Genomic DNA, 27,545 nt, shown 5'->3' with positions numbered 1-27,545 from the left:
AGAGATTTATTGGTGCGAATTACATCAGGTTAGTTAGGAGGAGTTTGCTTTTGGGGATTACAATCAATTTGGTAATAAACTTTTGTTTGTACATATTAAATTAATTTACATAAAATATTAATCCAGATATTGTTTTTGTTTTTGATGCCATATTTTTATTCAAACTACTTCCTTAGGTACATTAAATTGAGAAACAAGGGGGCTGGGGGTTATGAAATAAAGCTAACATGAAGAGAAACATTAAAAACTCGTATTGAAGGGGGGGGGCAAAAGAAAACGTTGAGAAACAATAATACTCCTTTGATCTATTGAAGAAGACATTAAACATCGAAAAAGGAATTGGTCAAGATAGTTTGAAAACTTGTTTCAATATTTTTTATATGAGGATTGATAATTTGAAATATGCATCATCACAACATTTCATCCAATGTAACATCCGAACTTCTTCAGGTGTTTCTTAGCAAACTCAAGAATCTTTGTATGTTTGTCGGTGATTTGTATAGAACGAGAGTAATCTAACTTTGTGGATTAAATAAATGATTTCATTCAAAATACAAATTCTCGAGTTCAACAAAATATATCTAAAGAAGGTCAGAGGTTACATTGCCAAAATGTTGTGAGAATAACATTCAAGATGAGAACAGTATAATCTGAAGAATTCAAATAATAGTTTCAAGAAACTTGAAAACATCAATGTATTGAATCTATAAAGACTACATTGAAAACATCTTGTGATGCAACTCCAAAAGATATAACTTAACCAAAAATTTTGAGAGCACCATCGATTCTTATCAGCGATCATTACAAAAATTTTGAAAGCACCATCGATTCTTATCAGCGATCATTACAAAAGTTTTGAGAGCACCATCGATTCTTATCAGCGATCATTACAAAAATTTTGAAAGCACCATCGATTCTTATCAGCGATCATTACAAAAGTTTTGAGAGCACCATCGATTCTTATCAGCGATCATTACAAAAATTTTGAAAGCACCATCGATTCTTATCAGCGATCATTACAAAAATTTTGAAAGCACCATCGATTCTTATCAGCGATCATTACAAAAATTTTGAAAGCACCATCGATTCTTATCAGCGATAATTACAAAAGTTTTGAGAGCACCATCGATTCTTATCAGCGATCATTACAAAAGTTTTGAGAGCACCATCGATTCTTATCAGCGATCATTACAAAAATTTTGAGAGCACCATCGATTCTTATCAGCGATCATTACATAAATTGATTTGTGTGATAAAGGTCAGAAAAATATCAGATGAAAATTTGTATGGACGCATAAAATTGAAACTATGAAACATAAATTTTCAACTGAAGATGTCCAAATTCTTGGCTAGAATTCTTCTTATATTAAAAAACAAAACTGAAGAAAATTTGTATGAAGAGAATGTTCAGCCATTGGAACAACAATGACCATCTGATCATCCTGAATTGTGGAGCAAGGATTGCACAATCCCTAACCACTCCTTTCCTGAGTCAACACTGCTTGATTCCAATGGTAATAAGAAATTCAAAACTGAAAACAATGCTGAGATAAGTGCAAAGCACATACAGCTCCTAGTCAATAATGCTTAACTTTGGTGATCTAAAAAGAACCGGTGTGTTAGCATGATTATACTGTATATGTTGTATTATGTACTGTGACAAAATGAAAAATTTATATCAAAAAATCACATAAATTGATCTAACTTTACTTTTCTATTTTTATAAAGAAAATCTTGAATTATCATTAGGAATTCGTAAATCTCACAAGTCGGAATTATTGAGTTATCTCCCCTTTTTTGCGGGTTTTTAGATTGTTTTCAAAATGGCAGACAAGACAGTTACTCATAAAATTTCATTTTCTTATTTTAAAAAGAAAACTACTTGATCAATTTACGTAATTTTTGGAATATGATATTTTCGTTTCGTTACAACTATGTACATCATATGGATTTTTCGTTAGTTTTTTTAATATAGGAAGAATCTTGGACAAGAACCAATGTCTATTATTCAGGTTCAATCATTTTTTTTTTTCAACATCTATCATGTCAAATTTGTAGAGTTACTTCCTTGACAATTCATCGTTTGGACAGAATTATGGTCCATACTGATGACTCAGTCGATGGTCACTTATGTTTAGAACTAGTGTTGGGACGATTCCTAATTTTTATACGATTCCGATTCCGATTCCAGGAAAATATTGATTAACGATTCCGATACCAAGTACGATTCCGATTCCGATTCCTAGGGAATTATTGTTTTGAAATATACCAGGTAGTTTTATACTTATGGTCGGTAGTTCCCAAATATGGTCCCTAACTTTGGAAGAGATATTTTATGTCTACACCGTCATGTTTTGGTTTAAATAAAATCATTATATAGTAAACTAAACGGAAAAATTAGCAAAATTTATTTTAGAGGAAATTTATTTTACTTAATTGGAATACAGAAAAAAAAACCCAAAGAAAATGGAATTTATCCTTCAGAGAAAAAACAAATAAAATAGAATTTATATAACAGAACAAAAACAAGAAAATTAGAGAATAAATTAACACGATTCATTATTTTGGTCCTCATAATTAACAGATTTAATGAATTAAATAAAAAAATATAGCGGAAGAGAAAGAAAATATATACTAATTAAATATAAAAAAGATAAATATTTAATTTAATAATTTATAAATGAACGTGCGTAATGAAAAAAAACAATATACCACGTGACATGGCGCTGTAGATACAAAATAACCCTTCCAAAGTTAACGACCATATTTGAGAAATACCATTAATCGAAAGTTTTTGTGTTTTATACCAAAATGTAGGTATAGCGAAAAGTTACAATTAAAGGAATTTCAAAAACGATTTTTTGTTTGGCTATTGATAGTTGTATTTGTGACGGTAGTTCTTCAGACCTCCATAATTCACAAAGAGTAGTTAACACCTATTGTTTTTTCTAACTTTTTCATTGCTTTTACACGTTGTTTCTAACGTGAAGAATAAGTTTAGCCAAACTAATTTTGAAATAGGGTATATCAAAGGAACACATATAAAAATGATACCACTATAAAAAACAAATGAAATACTAGATAAAATTGAGCAAACATAATTACCAAAATTACAGAAAAAGATAAAAAAAAAATGAAAAAAAATGGTGAAGTTTGTTGAGTGAAATGAATTATTGAAAGAAAATTAATTGAACTAATAGAAATGTTAAATAAAAAAAATGTCACATTTCAATATTTTTTTAATAATTAAATTCTCAGGGTTGTCGAAATTAAAAATTAAGTGATTTTTTTTATTAGACTTATTTCGAAGCTTGTTACCTTGAAAAATACATTTTAAACCCTGTTTTTTTTTTTTAAATAAATTGAAAAAAAAACGCAATGAAAAAATTTAATTGATAATTAAAACTTTAAAAACATATTAAACATTGAAAAATTACTTATCTCTCAAATTAACGTCCAATAAAGAGTAGATCCAGTCTTCATACAGGAATTCGGTTATAATAAATATATCTTTCCCAAACTTAAAAATCAAATTTTTTTTTTTTTTTTTTTTTTTTTTTTTTTTTTGAGAGAGAGAGAGTGCTTTAAAATCGCCAGGGAATGCCGCTTAATATTTTTAAGAAATAAATTTTAGGAGTTTAGTGCCTTTCAAAGACGGTTATCATAATTTATTATCATCATTTAATTTCCTTTTTTCCTCCCCCCCACACCTTTCCACGTTGTTCAGTAGTTAACAAAAAAAAACTTATAGAATTTAATTTTTGAAACCAATGTATAAAAGTTTACATAATGAAATGCAAATATGCATTTTCTTTTGAATTTTTTTTTTTGGTTGACTGTGTTCAATTCACACATGGTTGATGCGGTTATATATTGCTAAACTATAAGTCTTAAGTAAAATTCTATTTATAAATACTTTTTAAAATGAAATTATTCAATTAATCGTAAATATTATTTAGACATAAAAATTAATTGATTACAAATCCTTTTAAAAAATATATTTCTTTTTCGTTCGGCAAAAAACTGCGCCAAACACTTTTTTTTAATTTTCAATTTAAAATTCTAGAAAAAAGATTATATATTATTCTGCTTTTAATATAATCAAATTCAGGGTTTTATCTTTCTGGAAAAAAAAATAGAAAAAATAATGGATTTTATTTCAATGAAATTAAAAAAAAACAACTTGACTGAATTGAATTAATTACCTTTAAATTAACGAAGGGGTTATTTAATAACTTTAGGTTTGGAAGAGATAGGTATGGGGTCGATTTTTTTGAAACTTCAAAAGAAGCCGACTACTGTCAAAATTTTGCGAAATAATACAACTTGATCAATTTCATTTTAGAGATATTTCTTTCAAAAGCCTTCTTTTAAAAAAAGAAAAAAAGTATATTGTTCTATTAAACCTTTTACTGTTTAAATAATTTGACTTTGCTCGTTTTATTTTAAGAAAATATAAGTTGAAAAAGCATTTTCATTCAGTATTAGAAGATTTGTCAGTAAAAAAAACAATCGCCAAAAAGATAAGCGGTTTTTTATTTTTACTCGCAATGTAGAGCCCTGCATACTTCTTTTCAAGTTAACTCTTTTGTAGTTTTGATTACAATAGATCTGAATGAATGAACCTTGTAAGGGAGGGGGCACTAAGCATTGCCCTGTTAATAATGAATTTCTTTGGTTTCTTTTTATAACATGCTACATTTCTCTCTTGCGGTTAGAAATATCAGGATTTTTTTTCTTTTTTTCAACATCAGACTAAAAGAATCGTAATGAAGGAATCGGAAAATTAAGGTATTTTTTAACGATGCGATTCCGATTCCGATACCTCCCAAAATACACGATTCTTACGATTAACAATTCCGATTCCGATTAATCGTCCCACCACTATTTAGAACTCAACAGATACGATCACATTATATCAGATCAAAAATTAAATAAGTCATGGTGACCAAAAGAAAGCAAAAGATTTATTAACCAATTATATCACATTAAATTAAAAAAATGAAAAGATTAATTAACCAATTATATCACATTAAATTAAAAAAATGAAAAGATTAATTAACCAATTATATCACATTAAATTAAAAAAATGAAAAGATTTATTAACCAATTATATCACATTAAATTAAAAAAATGAAAAGGAAATAATGTGATGCTTGTTCAGAATCCACCTCAAACACAAAAAAAATAAAATCTGTATGATGACGGAAAAAATATCGTACATCAGAAATCATGTAAACAGATTGTGTAGGTTTATTTTTAAATAACAATATCAAATTTTATCGCAGTCTAAAGGAACAAAAGATAATTTAAACTTTTGCAAGATTTTAGAAAGCTATTCTTAAGATAGGAAGAGGTGGAGTGTTTAGAAAAACTCAAAAATCATTTTAAAATGATTTTCTTTATAAAAAATAAAACTACTTATTCAATTCACATGATTTTTAGCATACAATATTTTCTTTAAATCACGGGCACATATAACATACAGATATTTTTGTTTTTTAATATAGAAGGAATTTTGAACAACGATTGAACATCTTAGTGTATTAAAAATCAGCTGAAATCTTTAAATAATTATATTTGATATTTTTAAGATTTTTTAATAAAAAAATTGTTTTGATTCATTACCATTTTAGAAATAATTGTAACAGCCTCAAGGCAAGTAGCTTTTTTAAGAGTTGTTTTTTTTACTTACCCTCATATTGCAAATGTTATTTTTAATCTTTCTTTCAAAGCATACATTTTAAACATGACTATATTCAAAATTATTTTCTAACCAATGACAAGTAAATACCAATAATATTGTATAGTACTGAAAATGTCTCATCCTGAAATAAAGCAATTCTTATTGGTCAACCAAAAACACAACATGGGTTAATAGAATTATGAACAGCAATGGAAATATGGACATTAAATTTGTGTAGGACGATCTAAAACATGCAGGGATGATTGTTTTAAGGTTAGTTTGTTTTTATTGATGCCAGATTAACCCTTTTTGGATTAATGCTGAAACTAAATAACTTGTTGTAAACGATTCATTGTATACTACATTGTATACACACAAGATGCTATTTTACCATGGTCATTTCTATAACAGCCATAGAGATCTAACATTTGGCATCTCTAACTGGAGGCAAGATAAGTAAAATTTGTTTAACTGTTAATGGGAATTCACAGGCATTACAATATAAATCTAGTATGAATTATTGTTGAGTTATCTTCCTTTGTTTCTTGAAATTTTGTTTTCAAAATGGCAGGCAAGACAGTGATTTCTCAGATACTCATAGAATTCTATTTTCTTGATCAATTTATGTGATTTTTAAAATATGATATTTTTGTTTTTTTATACAGGCATGTATCCAATACAGATTTTTCATTATTTTTGTTTTTTAATATAGGAGAAATTCTGGACAAGAACCATCATAACTTATTGAAATATGTGTCATTGCTTATTCAATGTTATTTGCATTATAGGAATTTGTCAATAATTGTTAAATTTATTAATCAGCTCATTGTGGTTCTATGTAAAACATATAAACATCAAATTAATCTCGCAATTTTCTGTTTTTACTACAATATTAATTATCATAGAAAATTCACATCACCTCCAGTAAAAGACGACAGTTGCATGATCACCTGGCTGGTTATAGGGATGACCATGTATTTTACTCATATCTTTGGGTGGGGGCAATTACAAAAAGTATTAGTGTGTAAGTGCGCGCAATCATGTTCATTTGTTAGTACTAACTTACAGCTGGGAGGTGCCGTCGATACCAGCGCTGACTGTTGGCCTGGTGTGCCGCGTTCAAGTTCCGTCGAATCTATTGCAACACTTTCACTGGGGATGTTGGCAACCTTCAGGTGGTCCCTCTGGTGAGTACCTGATTCTAAAAAAGAACCGGGGAAACTAATGCTAACACTTGAATCAAGCAAGTCAAATAATCGTAACTTGCTGACTCATACGAGAATTTGTTTCGTTAAACTTACAGCTGTAGGTAGTCACAATGGTAGTAATATTATTTAGATCAGTTTTTTTACTTTTTTAAATTTCAAACAAAATAAAAAAAAAACTTTAAAAAAAAAATAAAATGAACTCACTTTTTAATTTCTTTTCTTTTTGTAATTTGAATAATTTATAAGCATCTGTTTTTTGGTAGGCCTCCATATCACGCAAGTACCTTTCTTTGTCTTTTTCAGCATCATCAAGGTATCGCTAAAGTTGAAAAAAAATTAAATTAAAATTTTTGGGTTTTTTATCATTTTTTAAGACAAATTCTTTTTTATAAAACTGTAATCTAAATAGAAATTTACATCACTCCTTTTCACCAACACCATCATTAGCAACAACTCTCAATTTCGATGTGTTCTCTCAGCTGCCAAAGCTGATCGTTATACTCCACAATTCATCCTTCTTAATACAGCCACTCCTCTCTCTATGAAAATTAATGCTTGTATATTTTTAAAACACAAAAACAATAACAGTGATTCTTCACAATTGAACTTTTTGAAAGATATCAGCTGATTGAAAATGTTGCTTTGAATAAAAAATCTCAAATGAGGATGACCGTGCATTTCAATAACAAGTAATCTTTGTAGAACATTCCTTAAAAAAAAACTCGTCCTTCTACCACAGCAAAAAACAACTTTCCTTTCTCCCTTCATACAGAATTTCTATGGAGAGAGCTCCTTTGCAAGAGTTTCTCGTATATGGAACATATTATCATAGGACTGCTTCCTTGTTGACAAGTTGGTCATCATCAAATCCAATGTTATCAAGCTGTTAGTAAGCAAACGCTAAATCATAACACTAACTCTCAGCATCTATGTTCGTTTTCTCTCTAGGTTGTCAAAAACTCAACTCACTGTCTTTCCCAATTCATCCTTCTTATAGCTGCTATTCCCCTTATATGCAAATTAATGCTACAAATATATAAAGAATCCATCTAGAAAATCATTTTCTTTACTTCCTTTTCCTTCCCTGATCCCGTCACTTGACAGGCCAAACAGACACTCTGTCGCTTGTGAGTAGTTTCTTTGGCTACATTTTATTGGCCTTCATATTTTAGACCACAAAACCATGCTAAGGAAATTGCTTATCAAATGGGTTAGGGTGTAAATAGTGAAAGTCAAAAAAGTTACTCTAATAACTTGTGAAAGCTGCCTTTTTTCTGGGGTTGCTATGAAAATTTAAAAACTAATTTCTTACCTGTTTTTCTCGAGGCACTAACTTGGACCATTCTCCACCCAACTGCCGAGTTATTTCTGAAAATGATAAATTGGGATTTTCTTGACGTAATTTTTCCCTTCTTTCATTTAGAAAACGAACGTATCCTGTCAATGGCTGCTTTGGAGCATTTTTGTCTTTAATAGTTGCTTTCCTTTTCTTTCCTTTCGTCCAGCCGGGTTTTTTCTTCTGCTGAAACAAAAAACAAGTAAAACAAGTATTGTCCCTCTGCGATAATTACTATTTTTTCTACTTCTATTCACCCCATAATATGGTCTAATTTGTCACTAGAAGAGTAAGGGGTTATTGTGATAGGGTCAGATTTATAGGGGAAAACCTGTGTTGGAAACTGAGCAGCAGTAAGATGTTTGTTAACATTACATTTTCTCATGTTGTCCAGATAATAAAAATAAAGGAAGATAAACAGTGTTCTTTTTTAATCAAGACCAAAATTATGCACTACATGTCTTTGAGTTTCTTTATAATGCTATCTCCACACTGCCTTGTACCCCTTCTTTATCCGTTAGATTAATTAATTAAGAAGCTTTTTATTTCGTTATTTTTTTTCTACTTATTAGGTGAAAGGTATTTTTACGACCTGCTCCAGCGTAGTATAAATGGCCTATGGAATAAACACCTTCAAACTCGAAAATAGAAATCAACAAATTTATGGAATTTTCTTTGAAATTTCGTAATTAAATTAAAACTAAATATAACTTTTGCTGACTTATTTACCTGTCGAATACACACTATATATATATATATATATATATATATATACACACACACTTTCTGTAAGATGCTTATTTGAAATTGAAACAGCATTTTGCAGTTAAGACAACAAAACAAAAATGAAGTAACGCTTCGTATTATAATCCACAGAGGTACGAAAAAGTTGTCAAAAACAAATTTTATCAAAGGCAAGATAAGTTACTTTTCTACCTAACCGGATACTTTTGATTTTTTTATTTATTTATTTTTTAATGTAAAATGTTTATTTTAGTTTAAAAAACAAGTAGTGTTGAGCGAACGCTACCGAAGAACAAGAAAAGTGGGCGCAATGTCTTTTTACATTTTTGAAGTCTCAAAGATTTCAAAATAAGAAATGAAACAAAATGGTGAATGAAACCCACCCAATAAATGCTACTGTGACATTTATTGGGTGGATTTCATTCACCATTTTGTTTTATTTCTTATTTTGAAGTGATTATCATGACTTGAAAAATGTAAATAAGAAGTTGTGGCCATATTTTCTTTTCAGGTAGCGCCGCTGAATATTACCTACTTTTCGAATCAAATAAATATTTTACATAAAATAAAAACAATAAAAACTTATTCAGTTAGGTAGAAAAGTAACTTATCTTGCTTAATGCTTTGCATAATATTTATTTGTTATATATACATTTTTTTTTTTGACATAAGTTTACATATTTAATAGTAATGTGATATTCCAAATTTAATCCATAACATTTTCAAAAGCCAATAACTATGAACCACTAACAGTAAATATGAGTGATGAACACTCTTTGAAAAAAAGCTCTCTTAACGTCACCTCTAACCCCAGTTATGAGTGGCAAGTATCCTCCTAAAACACTCTTTAACTCTAACAATAGCACTAAGTTCGAGTGGCAAGCCTCCCCCAACAAAATACCTCTGTAAGTCACATACAAGCATCTAAAACAAACAAACAATAAATAGATCCTTCCTTAAAGAAAAATGCACATGATTTATCTCCCATAAAAATTAACTGTCCTAAAATGCTAGAATGGCCTGGAAATGATGAATTATTTTACATTAAATTTTTGTGAAACTAACCGCCCCCCTCTAATATTGTTTTTGTTGATTTTGTTTATGTCAAGTCTTCAGTATGTTCACACATAATTTTCTTTAGCTCTACAATTAATTCAAAGTCTGAATGGCAACCCTCCCCATATTCTCATTGCATAGAAACCCTCTTAAAACCACACATAATTGTCTTAACAAAACAAAAAGCATACAGGATTTATCTCCCATAGAAAAAAAACAGTTAACTGCCCTAAAACGCTAGAGTGACCTGTAATGAGGAATTATTTTACATTAAATTCTAAAATAATTTGTTTATCTTTCATTAAAGTTTTTCATGGCATTTCATACAAGAAAAAAAAACTACCTAAAAAGGTAGAATCACATTTTGGAGGGGGGGGGAGTCAGAAGGGGTTGAGTGGGGTTAAACAGAAGGTGTTAATCTACAATAATACCAAAGAAATATTGCAATATATTCATTTTTAAATGGGCCTATGTTTAGATTCTTTTGTACATAAAGCACATTACAATTCAACTTTTGAGTTCTCCAACTTCTTTTCTGTTTATGGATACATGACATTTTTAAGGAATTGCAGCATATTTATGCACATTTGCTGCAGATTATTTGGAAACCATGCACTTTTGGAGATTTTCAGTTGCATATTCTGATTCCTTGTACAAAAATACACTTATATGGTAAATTTCATTACTTAATCTTGTGTTTTAACAAAGATATGACATTTTTACTGAAAAAGTAGTGTAAAAAATGTGACGAAACTCATATGGTCTTAAAGAGGGGAAAATATCCAAACGTTTGAGGCACAAAAATAGTCATAACTTCCTTAATTTTAATCAGATTTAAAAAATTTAAAAAGATTCTTTCTTAGCTCATCAAGCTCTTTCTATGTATACCAATATTGAAATATTTTAAGCTCTTTCAATTTTTTCATGTGTATTGCTATTTATAATGGGTGATAGCTCAACTCTAAGGATGATAAGGTCTTCCATTACAACAACTTCCCCTGAATACTGTTTCCATTATAACTAATTTTCATTTACCACAAGATGACATGAAACATTTGTAAGGATTTTTAAATTGTTTGAAGTCTATGAAATTTGACTTTTGGATTAATAACAATCATATAACAATAACAATAAGGCAGAAAATTTTTGAATTTCAAAAAACTTTGAACAGTCATAATTCGTCAGTTAATTGCGTTACCAAAATAAATTTAGTGTTATTGTTTTGCAAAGATTACATTAAAATTTTTTTTAGATATAGAATGAAAACATTTTGGTTTCAGATACTATTTCTAGCTTTGTCAATAGATAATTGGTGAAATACAGACAAAATAATTATGAAATTAGATGGAAAATTGTTTTGCATAAAATTTAATTAAAAAGTAACTCATTGAGAGTATATTCACTTCTTACAGCATACAGAGTTTTTTTCTAAACCTTCTAGAAAATATACTGTAGGCAATTATTGATAAAGATTTTAACGGATATATACTTTCTACAGTAAACGATTTAAATTACTTTTCTTTTAATAAAATTCAATAAGAATAATAAAGAGTGACATTTTTAGGTTGTCATATATATACAAAATATTTGGATTGAATTGAATTGAATGGGTTTAAAGACTTTTTGAGCCTTTTTTTTTTTGGCCATTAAAAGTCGGAAGAGTTTTTCAAAAGAAATTAGTTGTGTGCATATTTCAGATGTTGTATTTATAGTTGAATATGTATATATGGATGTCTTTAAATTTTCTTAGATTTTCATATATAGATTTACTTTTTTTTTTTTAAGTATGATAGGATATTTATTGGGTTGACTTTTTCAAAAAGGTCCTCCATATTGTTTTCCACATAGTACAGTTTTCTGGTTGGGGCAAGGTCTGTACATTTAACTAGGATGTGTTCCACAGTGAGCCTCTCTTGGCATGGAATGCATTCTGGTGCAGATTCTTCATTGAGTATATATGAATGGATTATATTGGTGTGTCCTATGCGTAGTCGAGTCAGTATTATCTTTTGGTGTTTGGACATTGTTCCATAAGTTTAGGTTTTATGGAGTATAGTTTGCTGCTTTCATGTTGATTCCATCATAGTTGCCATTTTCTTTGTATGCATGCTTTTATCTGGGGTCTGAGGTCAGTATGAGGAATCTTATAATTGTCAGTTGGGAGTTATGAAGATTTTTTTGCAGCTGTATTTGCCCTGTCATTGCCTTTGATTCCCACATGACTGGGGATCCAGACAAAAATAATGTTTTTGGTGGTTGAGAGGATATTGATTTTTTCTAGTAACTTTATTGTTAGTGGATTCTCTTGTTTTTGGTTTTGTATAGTAAGACTGATGGAGAATCGGTGAAGTTTTTAGTAGTTTCCTCTGAAATTATGTCAAGTGCTAGGTCAATAACTATAGCCTCTGCAGTGAATATAAATGCTTTGTTTTTAAGTTTTTCCTTCATTGTGGTATTATGGTAAGTTGCTGCATATCCGGTGTGATTGTTGCTTTTGGACCCGTCTGTATAGAGAAAAGTGTAATCTGGACATTGTAATTTTAAATGTTGAAGTTCATCATGGTATTCAATAGGATTTGTGGTAGATTTGGACTTTTTGTTTAGGTTCAGTTTTATTTCTGCTTGTTTCATGGTCCATGGGGCGTTTCAGGTAGTATGAAGTTGTGAATGCTGGAGATTGGTATTTTGGATTCTTCAATGCTTTCTTTCATTCGGAGACCGAAAGTTTTGGTGGGTTTTTTTCCTCTCATGTTGAAGAGTTCTTCATATTTTGGGTAGAAGGTACATTGGTATGCAGGGTTGTTTGGGCAGGATTTGAGTTTAAGTAAGTATTGAAGAGCTGACTTTTCTCGCCTTAGGTTTAGGGGGGGATCGTGCGCTTCTGAGTATAGACTGCTCACGGGGGAGGTTCTGTATGCTCCTAGGGCCAATCTTAGGCTGGTATGGTGTATAGGGTCTAGGCGTTTTATATATGATGTTCGGGTATATGAAACAACCATAGTCTAACTTTGAGCGGACTAGTGCTCTGTAAAGTTTAAGTAGTGTTTCCCTGTCTGCACCTCAAATCAGTATGCGCTACTACTCTCAAAAGGTTTACAGCTTTGTTACATTTTTTTTTTCAGATAATTTATGTGCGAGATGAATGTCAACTTTTTATCAAAAAAAATCCCCAAGAATTTGTACTGGTCAGTAACGGGTATAGGCGTTCCTTCCATGATTCGGACAGGATCATTGTGCATGTTCTTTAGGTTGCAGAAATGCATGCATTTCGTTTTTTTCCTCGAGAATTTTAATCCATTTTCTTCCGTCCATTTCATTATTTTGTTTAGGCACAATTGAAGTTTCCTTTCGATTATAGGTATATATTTCGATCTGCAACATATTAAAAAGTCATCCACATATAGGATTAACGTCTTTTACAATGTTATTTATTCGAATACTGAATGGTCACTGATAATATACTCCCTTGAGGTACTCCATTTTCTTGTTCCTTCAAGTCCGAGAGGGTTGTGCCAACTTTTACTCTGAACAGTCTGTTTTTTTAGAATATTTTAAATAAAATTTGGCATTCTGCCTTTTAGTCCAAGCTCCTTCAGATCTGTTGAAACACCATACTTCCATACGGTATCATAAGCTTTTTGCATATCAAAGAACACTGCTGTTAGATGTTCCTTCCTTAGAAAGGCCTCTCTAATGAAGGTGTCCAGTCTGACTAGATGGTCTATTGAGCTTCGATTTTTGCTGAATCCTGATTGAAATTCCATGATAAGGTTCTCTGTTTTGAGGAACCAGATTAGTCTTCTGTTTATAATCCTTTCCATGGTTTCACAAATGCAGCTTTTTAGGGCTATTGGTCTGAAATTCGATGGATCTGAAGCGTTACTTGATTGGGATTGGATGTTTGAGTTTTCAGATTTGGGGATTGGTATTATTGTAGCCTCTTTCCAGGTCTCGGATATGTTTCCACTGGACCATATAATATTGAAAATTTCAAGTAAGTATTTTATTGAGGTTTCTGGAAGTTTTTTGAGGATTTCATATGGAATTTCATCAGGCCTTGTAGTTGTGTCATGGGATTTGACTAGAGATTCTTTTAGTTCAGACAAGGTAAGATGTTGGTTGTATTTTTTGGTATTTTGTGATTTAAATTGGAGTTTCTTCTTTTCTTCTCTTTCTCTAATCTTTTTGAATTTCTCTGTTTGTCGCATGATGAGATTTTTGATAAATTATCTGCCAGGTTATTGGAAATGTCTTTTTGATCTGTGAATATTTTGTTATCTTTAGAAATGTGAGATATTGGTGTACTACTACACTTTCCTTCTATTTTCCTCATCATATTCCAAACCGTTTTTGCCTTGGTATTCACATTAATTTTGCATACATAATTTCTCCATGTTGTTCTTTTGGATTCCGTTATGATTCATCTGGCTTTTGCTCTGTTGTTTTTGAAGAAATCCAGATTTTTGCTTGTTGGGTTTTTTTTTTTTTAATTTTCTTCAGGCAGCTCGTCGAACTCTGATGGCTTTTCTGCATTCTTTTGTGAACCAAGGTTTGTTGTGAATGTTGGTTTTGGTTGTTTTTGGTATGATATTATTTGCTATGTTTGTGAGTGTTTTAATGAAGTAGCTCAAATGGTCATCTTCATCTTTCTTTTTGGTTATTAATTGATTTTTACTGTTCCTGAAAGTCTTCCCAATCTGCTTTATGTAGGTTCTATTTGAGTGTTTTTTGTTCAGTACTAGTACTTAGACTTTCTAGAATGATTGACAAATGATCACTCCCACAGGTGTCATTAAGGAGTTTGCAGCCATGTCATTGATATTTTCACTTAGTCGATTGACTCTTAGCCACCGCTTTCCACCATATATTACGGAGTAGGTGTTATTTGTAGGAAAAGGATAGACATGTTGTATTAATAGTGGATTTTTGGAGTGGCAATATATGGTGGGGCTTGACGTGACCAGCCGATTGATCCGATTGGGCCCTTCCGATCACCCGTCTAGCCTAGCAAGGGCCAAAGTGATGTGTTGGGAAGTGGGGGTGCTAAATCTAAATCCTGACCTCCAAAGTCCCTCAACCACCAGGATCCTGTTCTAATGGTATTACGGGTTGCTACCTACAGCCAACAGGTTGGAGGACTTTTACTCTCTGCAGGGGGGGGCAGTCGGCATATTCTAATGCCCTGCCGACAGGGTCTAGTGTGATTGATCGATAGGAAAAACTTTTAGCGCTTGAAGTTGTCTATTTAAAAAATTGTTTCTAGATTATAGTTTGGTTGTTTTTATTACTTAGGTTGGTATGTTTTAATTAGGAAGCCGGTAGGGAAGTGGGGGTGAGAGAGAAAAAAAAGGGATGAGGGAGGAGGGGGAGGGACTGTTGTTTTTGTTTGGGGCTTTGCAGAACATGCGTTAGTTGTGCAAAAATTAAAAAGGAAAAAAACAGAAAGGTGTTAATGTAGATGCGTTTGTGTCAGGGAGTCATCATCCGACAGCCTGATCTTGTTGCACCAGCAAAATATTTGGGAGAGAGGAACAAAGATTTTGTGTTTCTTTGCTCAGTGGCTCCACGATCATAATCTGACATTCTGCATTTGGATGTCTAAATCAAAGATATGGCGCAAAAAGGTTACATCAACATCTCTGTATATGCAAGTGAAACATGGCAGAGCATGAGAGGAAACTCAATGTCTTTGAAATTAAATGTTTTAGAACTATCCTTGGAGTAACTTTGATGAAAACAAAGAAATCCAGATATCAGATCGATTAATGGCATTAGTTTAAAAAAAAAAAAAAAAAAAGTGATTAATGTGGTTCAGAGAGGTTTCCCAGCTATCAGATTTTAACTATGTAAATGAAGTATATAAAAAATATTTCATTAATTTCTAGGGGGCATTTGGCCAGTCATAAAATATGTTTAAATATGATATTTTAATTTGTCCAGATTTTGTATATATTATTTTAGTCGTGATTTCAAAAGTTTTAAAAAAAAGGATTTGAGTGCCATCAGCTAAAAAACTGTAACATTCAAAGCTGGTGACGTTTAGTTTTGGAGGAGATAGAATTTGAAAATATGGAGACAGACAGACATATAGCCTTTTATATATTAGATTTGTGGACTGTTATCCTCATCTTCATAGTTGTTGGGTTGACTTTTTCAAAAAGGTCCTCCATATATATGTCAAACTGTTGCGGCCAACTAGTCCTCTGGCCTTCATCAGGTGGTTAACCGTGACAGGATAGGAATGATGAATCTCTTTACTGTATCCTCAGTAATATATACAAGGGGTGTGCAATAAGTAATGCCCCTGACCCACTTCCAGTTGTCTGATCTAACTGAAATTTTGCATGTGCAATGGTTTATATATCTACGGTTATGTAGCAAATTACAGCTCTGAACTAATTGTAGTTTCTGTTTTACAGGTGCTTGAACTGAGTCAGGTGTGAAATGGAGCCTGTTGAATGTTGAGCAGTGATCCGGTTTTTGTATTTGAAAGGACGCACACCACAGGAGACTTTTGATGAAATGAAAGAAACTTATGGTGATAATGTCCCATCATATGACCTTGTAAAATGCTGGCATCATGAATTCAAACATGGCCGGAAGTCCGTGGAAACAGCTCCCAGACCTGGTCACCCCCTTCTGCCATTGATGAGGCATCTGTCCGTCAAGTTGAGGCTGCCATTTTGGAAGATCAGCACATAAGGGAAGCTATCAAAATCAAGAGGCGGGGCAAGATCAGTAAAGGTACCCTCCTCCTGCAGGACAACGCTCCGGTTCACAACTCGCATGTCGCCAGATCAGAAGCACGGACGTGTGGTTATGAAATCCGACCCCATCCTCCCTACTTTCACCTCTTCCCAGCCATGAAGTTGTTTTTGAAAGGAAAGCGTTTCCCAGATGATGCAGCCTTGATTTCTGAAGTCACGTCATGGTTGGAGGACAACCTGGGGTGTTCTACAAAACGGTCTCCAGAGCTGCATCAAACGATGGGAGAAATGGTCTTATAAATCCAAATTTTTTGTACTTATATATTTTCCATCGTTGGATGTATGGTATATTATTTTATTATTGGAATCCTTTGAAATGATTAATTTGTATATTTATATATTTATTTGTGGACTGTTATCTTCATAGTTGTTGTTTTACGATGTTTTGGCCAACTATGCAAGACAGTAATTACTGAGGATAGAGTTAAGAGACTTAGCATTCCTATCCCATCGTGGTTAACCACGAAGGCCAAAAGAATAGTTGAAAGAATAGATAAGAACGAAAAACTGTAAAAAGAGGTTTTAGGTTAGTTTTTTTTATAAATCTTACCTCGTGGGGATCTTGCATGTCAGACGCCATCTGACTGTCATCTTTCTGAAGCATTGAAACTGAAAATAAAAAAATGAATAATATTGAAACACTCGGTAAATAATATTGAAATACTTAGAAAAATCCATCTCTCAAAAAAGGGGCCCTCTGAATTGATTAAGACAAATCTAGAAGGATTTCTCCTTTACAGGATGAGGACAGAAAAGATGAAATACAACACCAAACAGATACTACATTTTTTTCATAACTAAAAAATCAAAAAGAGTTACAATAATCGATTGTCAGTAAAGAACAATGATATTGGTAGAGCTTTATGGAACCTTTTTCAAAAGCATGTTCCTTTTGGAAGCAGTTAAGGAATGAAGGTTTTATTTGTATTCAGCTGAAACAGTATCAGCACCATTTCTGATCAAATGTGCATTTTATCATTCCTTTGTCGTTCCAAAATACACTAGTTTTGGTAGTTAGGGTGTTGCCGCAATGTGCAATGCTTGCTCTTAATGCAGTTCACTCTAAATGGTTGACATCAACCAAGTCAAATGCAGATACAGAATCCCGCAGGTAAATTATTTTGTAATTTGCATAACTATCTAACTATTTTTGTAATGATAATTTTTTTTAGATAATCTTTAAACCTTATTCTTGAAGAATATTGCTCGTCTGAGCTCCAATCTATGGTCCCCCCTCACCAAACTTTCACAAAAAACATATTGAAAATAGATTGACATCTAGCTGAAACCACTATCAATAATTCCCCCACTCTTTATCTGTGCCTAAACCTAAAAGATATTCCATGAACAAAGCTTCTTTCTTAGAACTGCACGACTGTGGAACTCTCTTCCATTTGCCTGCTTTCCAGCTGACTACAATTTAGTTGTCTTCAAGTCCAATGTAAACAAATTCTTGTTGAACTGTCTCTTTACGTAACCCAATTTACCAAATTTCCACTACTAACTATTACTACAATATTATCCCATTGACTATTATACATCGCATTAATTCTTATCCTCGAGTGACCCCCCAGACCTTGATAAGTGGATAACTCCTATGTAAAAAACAAACAAAAAAAAGCTAAATCTCAGCAAAAGTTGCCAGGTTTTGTGAGTGCATATAAGAAAATGTGTATACCCACATGTTTATAGGTATAGAAAAATATAAGTAAATTTATAGAAATAATATTTTGGAGAAAGCTTTTGACAGCATGCGAAGATGTCTTTGCATAAACAAGGAACAAACGAGAGGTTGGTGAAAGTTGTTCCAGCAACGTACAGATTATGATCAAATGTTAGAATTTACAACATACTCAGTGACAGCTTTAATGTTAAAGTAGAAATACATCAGGGTTCTGTACAGAGTTTGTTGCTTTTCATTTGTATCTTAGTTGTACAAGTTGTCACAAAGAAATGCTGTCTACTAGTGATTTAGTACTTGCCGGTGAAACAATGGAAGATCTGCTGCTTAAGTTAAAGACTTGAAGGAATGCAATAGAAAGTAAAGGTCTGAAAATGAATGTTACCGAGACCAAAGTGATTATCAGTGGATATAGTGTTGAAAACCCATCAGAAAGAAGAGAGTTCTCCTGTTCAGTTTGTAGAAAGGGAGTCAGATACAATTCAATATTTTGTGGCACCTGAAAGCATTGGGTACACAAGAATTCGAGGTTGAGAAATCATAATCGGTTTGTGTGCAAGAAATGGGAAACATTAAACAATGGAGACAGATGAGAACTCAGATGTGGAGAAAATACATTTGAATTTGTTTTTACTATAAGGAATAAACAGATACTATTAGATTGAAAGGAAAGTTTTTTCATTTTGATTTCAAATGATGTATTTTCAAATAAGTTTTCATTATAATACCTTTACTTTATATATTACTTTAAATTAGAATCCTTTTAAAACAATTATGTCTTCTTTTCAGAACATTAAAGCAAATTCGCACAATTTTTTTTTTCAATCCAAGCTAGGCCGAAAAACTACTGAACCAGCTCACAATATCAACAAAGCATTTGGCCCAGGAACTACTACTGAACACACAGCACAATGGTGGTTTAAGAAATTTCGTGACAGCATCAAAAGTCTTGAAAATGATGAGCATAATGATCTGCTATCGAATGTTGACAACGATCAATTAAGAGCCTTAATCGAAGCCAATTCACACACAACTGTTCGAGAACTTGCGTCTGAATTAGACATAATGTATTCAACAATTTCCAACCACTTGAGAGAGATCGAAAAGACAAAAAAAACTTGATAAATGGGTGCCTCACAAATTGAACGACAATCAAAGGAAATGATGTTATGAAAGGTCATCTTCCATTCTTTTACACAACAAGAACGACCCGTTTCTCGACTAGGTTGTGACTTGCGATGAAAAGTGGGTTCTTTACGACAATTGGCGATGCTCAGCTCAGTGGTTAGATACAACACTTCCTGGAGCCAGAGTTGCACCAAAGAAGATCATGCTGACTGTTTGGTAGTCTGTGACCGGTCTCATCCATTACAGTTTTTTTTAATGTACGCAAAACCCTTGCGGCACAAACTGTCAACAAATGGATGAAATGCATCAGAAACTTCAACAACACGCAGCATCAGTCAACAGAAAAGGCCCAATTCTCCTCTACGACAATGCCCGACTGCACATTGTTAAACCAAACCTACAGAAGTTGAATGAATTGTGCTACAAAACTCTGCCTCATCCACCATACTCTTCAGACCTTTCACCTACCGACTACCACTTTTTCAAGCATCTCAACAACTTTCTGCATAAGAAATGAAAACTTAAGTGATATCAAAACGCCTTCAGCGACTTCATCGTCACCAGAATGTAAGACTTTCAGGTTACTAGCATAAACACACTTGCTTTTTTTTTTATTATATCCAAATATGTTGCACATGTTTTAAGGTCACTCATCAGTGATAAATTGGCTTCACTGCAAGTTGCATGTTTTAAATCATCATATACATTCCACCAGCAAGCCAATCATTTAACAAAAGAAAAATGTTTCCTCCTCAATATTATTACATATATATACTAGACTATCCATGACCTGTTGGATGAGTATCGAATAGTGAATATATAGAATTAATGTATAAATATGCAAAAATTGAATGCATGCGAAAACAAACATGGCAACCAGCCAAAACAATACGGAATACATTGGATAATAAAGGTCTTAACATCATTGCCCTTAGATTAAATGGAGAATACTTTATAAGTAAGTTGGGTGTAATCTGTTGAAAAAAAATCGAAAAAGACAAAAATACAAGGTGGGAGCGTGCATTGTACAGAGCCTACCTAGTTTGTTTTTTTTTGTGTGTGTGTGCTAAGTCTTTAAAATATTGGGAAATAATAATTAATGGCGAGACCTTTTCAAAGCAAATGAAAATATCGATATTATTGTTTCATTTGTATAGTAACTATGATTAGGGAAGTTTGGTTCCTTTTATTTGATATAGGAATTTTTTTTTTTAAATATTTATAAAAAAAAGTAGATGTTTTTATGCTTTGATAGTTTTGTAATTTCTTTTTATTAATACAGTTTCAATGACTGGCGAAGCTGCTTTGAGTAATTTTAATGTCTTTAAACTGTCAATTACAGAATATATAAAAGACATTAAATCGTAAACATTTGTTTGTTTTGGTTTGAAAACGATTTCAACTTGCAATGAAAAATACAAATAAAATTCGTAAAATGCAGATGTAAAAAAACAGCAAAAGAGATTTACAGTTTTGTTTTTATTTAAATTTTTTAAACACAAAAAATGTTGAAAATAAAAAAGCGTTCATGGCTTTATTTTATTTACTTACACATGTGCAGAATTTTTCAAACTAGAAACTGTAGACTGGATGGACGGTTTCAATGCCAAAGCAAGACTATTTGAGTTCTTAATATATATATATATATATATATATATATATATATATATATATATATAATGATTATAAAGCAATTATAATTAATATAAATTATCAACTAATTATGTCTAAACCTTCACCTTTTAAATTCACAGAATTTATTAAATAAAACAAAGATGGCTTCCCAGAAATACATTTCAAAATGCATTTACCTGGTAAATTTAAATCCTGATCTTTACTCGATCGGAATCCAGCATCAGATGTAGATCTGAAAAAGAATAAGAAAGGAAAAAAATAACAATTAAATTTTATGTAACAGAGTTTATTTCGAAAAATAAAGAACATGTAAATTCCTGTTTTAGGAAGTAAAACCTAGCCAATGAGGGTTGAGGACGTGCACATAATATGAGAATGATCAACTCTTAAAGTGAGACTTAAATTTGATGATCTCCAAAGAAGATTAAATTTGAACAGTATGAGGAAATGTGTGCAGAACAGGAGACTGAGTTAGTATGGTCACAGTTGAGATATCAGGTTCAGCAAAAACATGAAGTGGTGAATTTCAGAAAAAGATAAAAACCAGAGATAGGTTGGAATGTTTTGAAGCCATCCAAAACATGCCATCATGTTGTAAAACAGACGTTAAGATGATGACTGTTAAGGCGATTCATATATGGGGCTGACAATGTTTACCTCATGGGATGGAGGGTTGTAGAGAGAGAAAAGGGTCCTACCCTGATTCCTTATTAAAGTCATTGCTTTCTTTAGAAGCATCGTCTTCATAACCATCATAGGATGACTTGCGTCCAGACATACTCCGTCACAGCTGGAGTAGTGTCCAATGTCCACACTCCAACAGAATCCAAACTGAAAGAGAGGAGAGTTGGCTGTGAGTGAAGAATAGTCCGAAGACTTCCCAACTTGATTAGTTGATGACAACAGACAAAATACGAAAACAACCAACACCAAAAATGTCAAAGTCTTGAAGTTTTGTTTCTTCAGACATTTGACGTATGTATCTCCTGGGAAAGAGGAGGAGGAGGAGGACGTAAAAAATAACACGATTTTTTAAATATTTCATCCAATCTATCTCCACAATCCTGCAAAAATGCGAACTCTCAACTCCATCAAATGAAAATATTTAACTTCAAACTCCATCGATTTAACATCTATTTTACATGCTGGCATGTGTTGGATGGCTTTTAGAAACTGACTACAAAACTAACTTATCTCTGGCCAGGACATTATTTATCCCTCTTTTGCTCAAGTATATCTTTCATGTTTTCTTTAGCCTTTCCCTACCAACTGACCCTGCTGCCCCAACTTTTTCACATCTATAAACCTTCAAACTCTCATCCATTCATACAAAGTCTCTTGTTCTGCACATAGTTTCCCAGACTGTTCTGATTTAATCTTCCTCTGAGGTCATCTGACATAAGTCTTTCTTTAAAACTTACATTATGCATCTATCGAATCTTTCTCATAACATTTACATAGATAGCTATGCAACAACTATTCTAAACAGCAAGTTGTTAAAAATGCAAAAATCAGTTTCAATAAAAACACGGCAAGGGGACGAATATTTAACAATTGGAGAATCACAAACGTTAAAAAGTATCTCTTTTTTTATGTCATTTTCAATAGCAACATTTCTCATTGCTGTGTAATGTTAAAATATTATAGAACACAGTTTTCCATGAACTTTTACAGAGAGAAGATGTAAAGAATTTTCCTAGCATTTTTAAAGGAAAAATGTTTATAAAATAATGTTCCACTCATAAAATAACTTACCATAGAATATTGTTGCCACATCTAGTTTGGTGTACCAAACACTCACTTTTGGACAAGGTGCAAAAAAAAAAAAAAAAAAAATGTCTAACCTAAAAAGGTCCCACAGTGTCTGTCAAGCTCTAGATACTGTCACATCACCACAGATTTGCATCACAGTGTTTGTTTTAAGAGTACTTCTATGGAATGTACTCTGATCTTATTGAACTTGTACACCCACTCCCTACCTCCACCCAACAAATATTTCCAACTAGAGTTATTCATAGGAAAGAAGCAAAAGACCTTCTGGAAGAAAATTTCATAATTACATCAAAATTTCATAATTACATCAAAATTTCATAATTACATCAAACGTTTACCGAAAATTAAAACATTATATTTCCAAGGAAAAGAAAATACTGTTAAGTCATTATACAGGAAAAAAAAAGGTTGTGCTTTTGTTAGGCATACTGTGAAATTGGGGAAGATTTGAATATTAGTGTTTGTCCAAAATTTCCACGTGGATGAAGTAAAACAGATATGCAACTATGCAAAAATCCAAGAAAATCACAAATGTTTAAGTGAAAAAAAGATCGAAAGGTAAAAAAATATCGATTTTTCCAAGCTTAGAGATGTTAGCTATATAGATGGTATCGAAAAATATCAATAGTTTGAATATATGGAGAAGAAAAAAATTCACCGTTGAGGGTTAATCAAAATGATGGGTTGAAAAATGGCGAAGCATCAAAAATAGTTACGCATCAAAAATAAAGTAGGGAAACTAGCATTTTAAACTAATTCTGGTATATTAAACATTTAAAAATTAGGGAATAATAATGACAATAACAATATTTAAGATAAATGCAAGTATTTGATTAGCAAGAAAAAGATTTTGGAAGTTATATTAAAAAGTTTTCTCGCACATGTGTGTGTGTATATATATATATATATATGTTTGTTTATTATACAAATATTATTGGTTACATATGTGCATACATGTTTCAGTGGAATCCCAATTCAAGGATAACACTTCATCAGACCCAAAAAAGAATCGATATGTAAATGGGAGCCAAATTACACTAGTTTTTTTTAAGGTATTAGAGTGTGGTTTACATTCTGGAAGAACATGGGGTGTCCAAAGACCGACCGAATGCCCACTAAGCAATAATTGCTTCACATCTTCAGTGGTATACCAGGCTAGAATATGCACCATAGAAAACACAGAAATAGAAAAATTCTACATAGGCAGCACCTCAATGACCTTTAAAAACATATTCTATGGTGATACACTGTTAATGAATAACAAAGCATATGCTATGGACACCTCACTAAATTATTAAATGTAAAAGTAGAATCAGCTATAAGCTGCAAACACTTTGGTGGCTACACTTAAGTTGTAAAAAGCAAATAGCAATCCCCCAATAATAGTAACACCAAAATTCATAACTTCTCACTCCCAATATCTTAATCAATTAATAAATGAGCTAAGACGTGAAAGGATGCAGAGTAGTCCTGATACACCACAAATTAATAATTATATTTACTATAAACCAACACACCTCTAATTAATAATGGCACTCACTGAAAAACGTTGAAGAAAGGGCTAAGCCATCCTCTCATCACCATTTAATACTAAACTAAATGAACAGAAACACAATTTACCACCAATTGGATAAAAGTGAGTACACTTTGCATACTTACTAATTAAACACATGGAAACAACTAAAATAATCTATGGGTCTGGCATGCTTGTAATTGTACAAGAAGTATAATCATAAAGCAGCACTACATTAGGAAACCAACCTCATAATTGACCCCAAATGATAACTAAGTACTCCAACTAAAGAACTCTAGGAACGGAATACTCCACAAATATAGATGCTATTATGCTCCTATCTGAATGTGTATGGTCTGAAGAACCTATCCCTAAAACAAAGCATATACACCTATCAAATATATAAATATTCTAGTATTGGAGACAGGATAATGACAATCATCAAAATTAAATTTATATACATACAAGTTGTACCCGTCCACGTGTTGCTGTGGCTCAGTTTGTTTAAATGAAACACAAAAACGAAAACGTCAAAATATGTGTCTTATGTTTATGTTCTCAATATTTTTGGATACACAATATTTTGAGGTTTCCCTTTTCCTGTGCAGATGTGGAGATTGTCTGATTTTCCGACTGTAGAACACGCAAAATATATTTGTCCATGTGAGAAGACATTATGGTGTAGATGTAAGTGACACAAATGTAAAAATTGTCCCTGAACTGTGTTAATGGTTATTACAATAGGTATCCCAAACCAAAATTTTATTTTCATTATATCTAAAAAAATTAATGTGGTCATATAGATTTTTGTAAACCATAAACAAAAGTACCAAATTTATTTTGGTAGCTCAATTAGCCATCAAGTTATGATCGTTCAAAGTTTGTCAGAAAGTTGAAAATTTGCTATCATGGTCTAGAGGCTAAATTTCATAGTATATAACTAAAAATGTAAGCTACTAACAAGTGAAAAATCCTTATAAATGTAATGCCATCTTGTGGTAAATGAAAATTAATACTAATGAAAGCAATAATTATTAGATGAAACCAATTTAAACACGAGGCAAAATCCCACTACCAACGGGGAAAAAAGTGCAAATATGACACGGAAATGCAACTTTGACTGTTCATATCAATTTCATTTCAATACCTAATGTATTGAATCTTCTTAGTATGATTCATAACACATTAGAGATCAGGATAATGTTTTCTTTTAATTATAAATTGATAAAACCACTCAATTATGAACAATGTAAAAGCAGTCGAACAGACAATTTGGTAAAAAGGGAAAAAAAAAGGTTAAAAAATGATTCAAAAGTGTACGTTACTGAAATTGCTGTAAAAATGTAACCATTGGAGGTAGAAGCTTAAAACTTTGCAACTTTACTAATTTGGGGTGAGGAACTAAAAAAAAAATGTTTGCCTTGTTTCTAATAACAAAAGTTTTTGCCACAGAAATATTTTTACTTTGGGGAATTTAAATTTGCCAAAAAAGGACCGACAACAATAAGACAACAATAGATTTTTTTCAAGCATTGAAAAACTTTCAACTTAAAAACTTTCAACTTAAAAGACAAGTAAACAAGTAAGATATGTAAACAAATGCTGACTCAATGTCATCTGACAAAGGCCATCGAAAAAAATCCTTTCTACCTTTGGTTTGCAATAAAAAATTTATTACAGTGCTGGATGCAGATATAACCTCAATGATTTGGCCAATGTAAAAGTTGGTATCACAGTAGACAGCAACCCATTGTCATGGATGCTAAAGATATCCTGAGATGGTTCTTCATCACAACTGCAGAAGTTATCTGAATGTTCAGCAGATTCACTAAGGGACTTTTTTTGTTGCTTTGGAGGTGGAAATGAATTTACTGGATTTCTTCTCAAATAGTCAGAGAGAGCAGCTTCCAGTTGAACTTTATTTCCACTGGTGTTGATTTCAACACCTAACACAACCTTGAGATATCTCAGTTTAAGTTTATCAAAAACACCTGATAGAACATATACGTCTCGGGGGAGGGGGGGGGTTATTTCTACAGTTTATCGACGAAAATGGAGATGCCATTTTTTCTTTTTTTTTTTTTTCGTGCACATGTTAAAATCTGAGGGAAAAATCAGTATTTTAAATTATGACCGAAGCATGAAATAACAAAAAAAAAAAAATTAAAACTAGATAATGATTTTTTTCAGTTTCATTTAAATTAATTTGTTATTGACCCTTTAAAGTTGCTTTAACTTAAAAAAAATGTTTCATTAAAATTATTTATTTGTTCGGAAAAAAACAAACAAAAAAAACAAACTATTTTGTAAAAATCCAATGTTGCTTTCATTACAAAATTGTTTTATTAAAATTATATTTTCTTACACAAACTTTTCAATAAATGTTTTTACAATTATATTTTCATAAATTTTTATACAGTAAATGTTTTGGTTTTCAAATGGCGCTCGCCCAGTTTAGACAATGTCATTTTCATTTCTGATTTTAATAATTTTTTTTATTTTCTGTTTTTAATATTAAAAAGATATATACGTTTTATCCTATTTTCATTAATTAAATCGAAACATTTTCAATTAAATCATTACGGATATATGTTCTCTTTCACTTTCTTTATTTACTATCATAGTGCTTTCCGGAAGCCATTAATATCTAGTTTTATTTTTTTGTTATTTATTTCTAACTTCGGTCATAGTTTAAAATACTGATTTCTTCCTTGGATTTAACGACGGGGGGGGCAAAAAAAAAAAAAAAAAATGGGCATCTCCATTTTCGGCGATAAACTGTAGAAGAACCGTCTCAGGAATTATAAAAACAAAAGAAAAAAAATGATTTTTACAGTGAAATTAATTTTTTCATTCATGCGCCACAAGCACAAAACTTAATTATATTTTTAGTTATTTTTTAAGTAATATACAGTGTAATTAAAAAATAAATTAACAAATGGGTTATTCCAGGTCAATTCATCCAGCCCCGACACACCTCCTCTTGGATTTTTTCATATTTACACCATACAAACTTTG

The 27,545-nt window shown here is 31.7% G+C and overlaps 1 protein-coding gene across 6 annotated transcripts in view; it reads right to left on the bottom strand.

Annotated features, from left to right (window-relative positions):
- LOC145267136 (high mobility group protein 20A-like) overlaps positions 1-27,545 on the bottom strand; it is a 67,567-nt gene that overhangs the window by 17,579 nt on the left and 22,443 nt on the right. Inside the window, exons 2-7 of one of the 6 annotated variants that reach the window (XM_080123171.1) lie at positions 21,940-22,072; positions 21,418-21,473; positions 17,348-17,406; positions 8,207-8,416; positions 7,099-7,213; positions 6,753-6,887 (exon numbers count right to left, since the gene is read on the bottom strand). In XM_080123171.1, coding sequence (XP_079979297.1) covers positions 6,753-6,887; positions 7,099-7,213; positions 8,207-8,416; positions 17,348-17,406; positions 21,418-21,473; positions 21,940-22,019 — 655 coding nt within the window. In that variant the 5' untranslated portion in view covers positions 22,020-22,072. The remainder of the gene's footprint in view (positions 1-6,752; positions 6,888-7,098; positions 7,214-8,206; positions 8,417-17,347; positions 17,407-21,417; positions 21,474-21,939; positions 22,073-27,545) is intronic. The other 5 variants (XM_080123172.1, XM_080123175.1, XM_080123176.1 and 2 more) reach the window with 5 other exon arrangements.

This window comes from Euprymna scolopes, chromosome 42, assembly GCF_053919585.1.
Source record: "Euprymna scolopes isolate OS-2025 chromosome 42, ASM5391958v1, whole genome shotgun sequence".
NCBI lineage: Eukaryota > Metazoa > Mollusca > Cephalopoda > Sepiida > Sepiolidae > Euprymna > Euprymna scolopes.
This window is presented reverse-complemented; position numbering and strand designations above follow the sequence as displayed.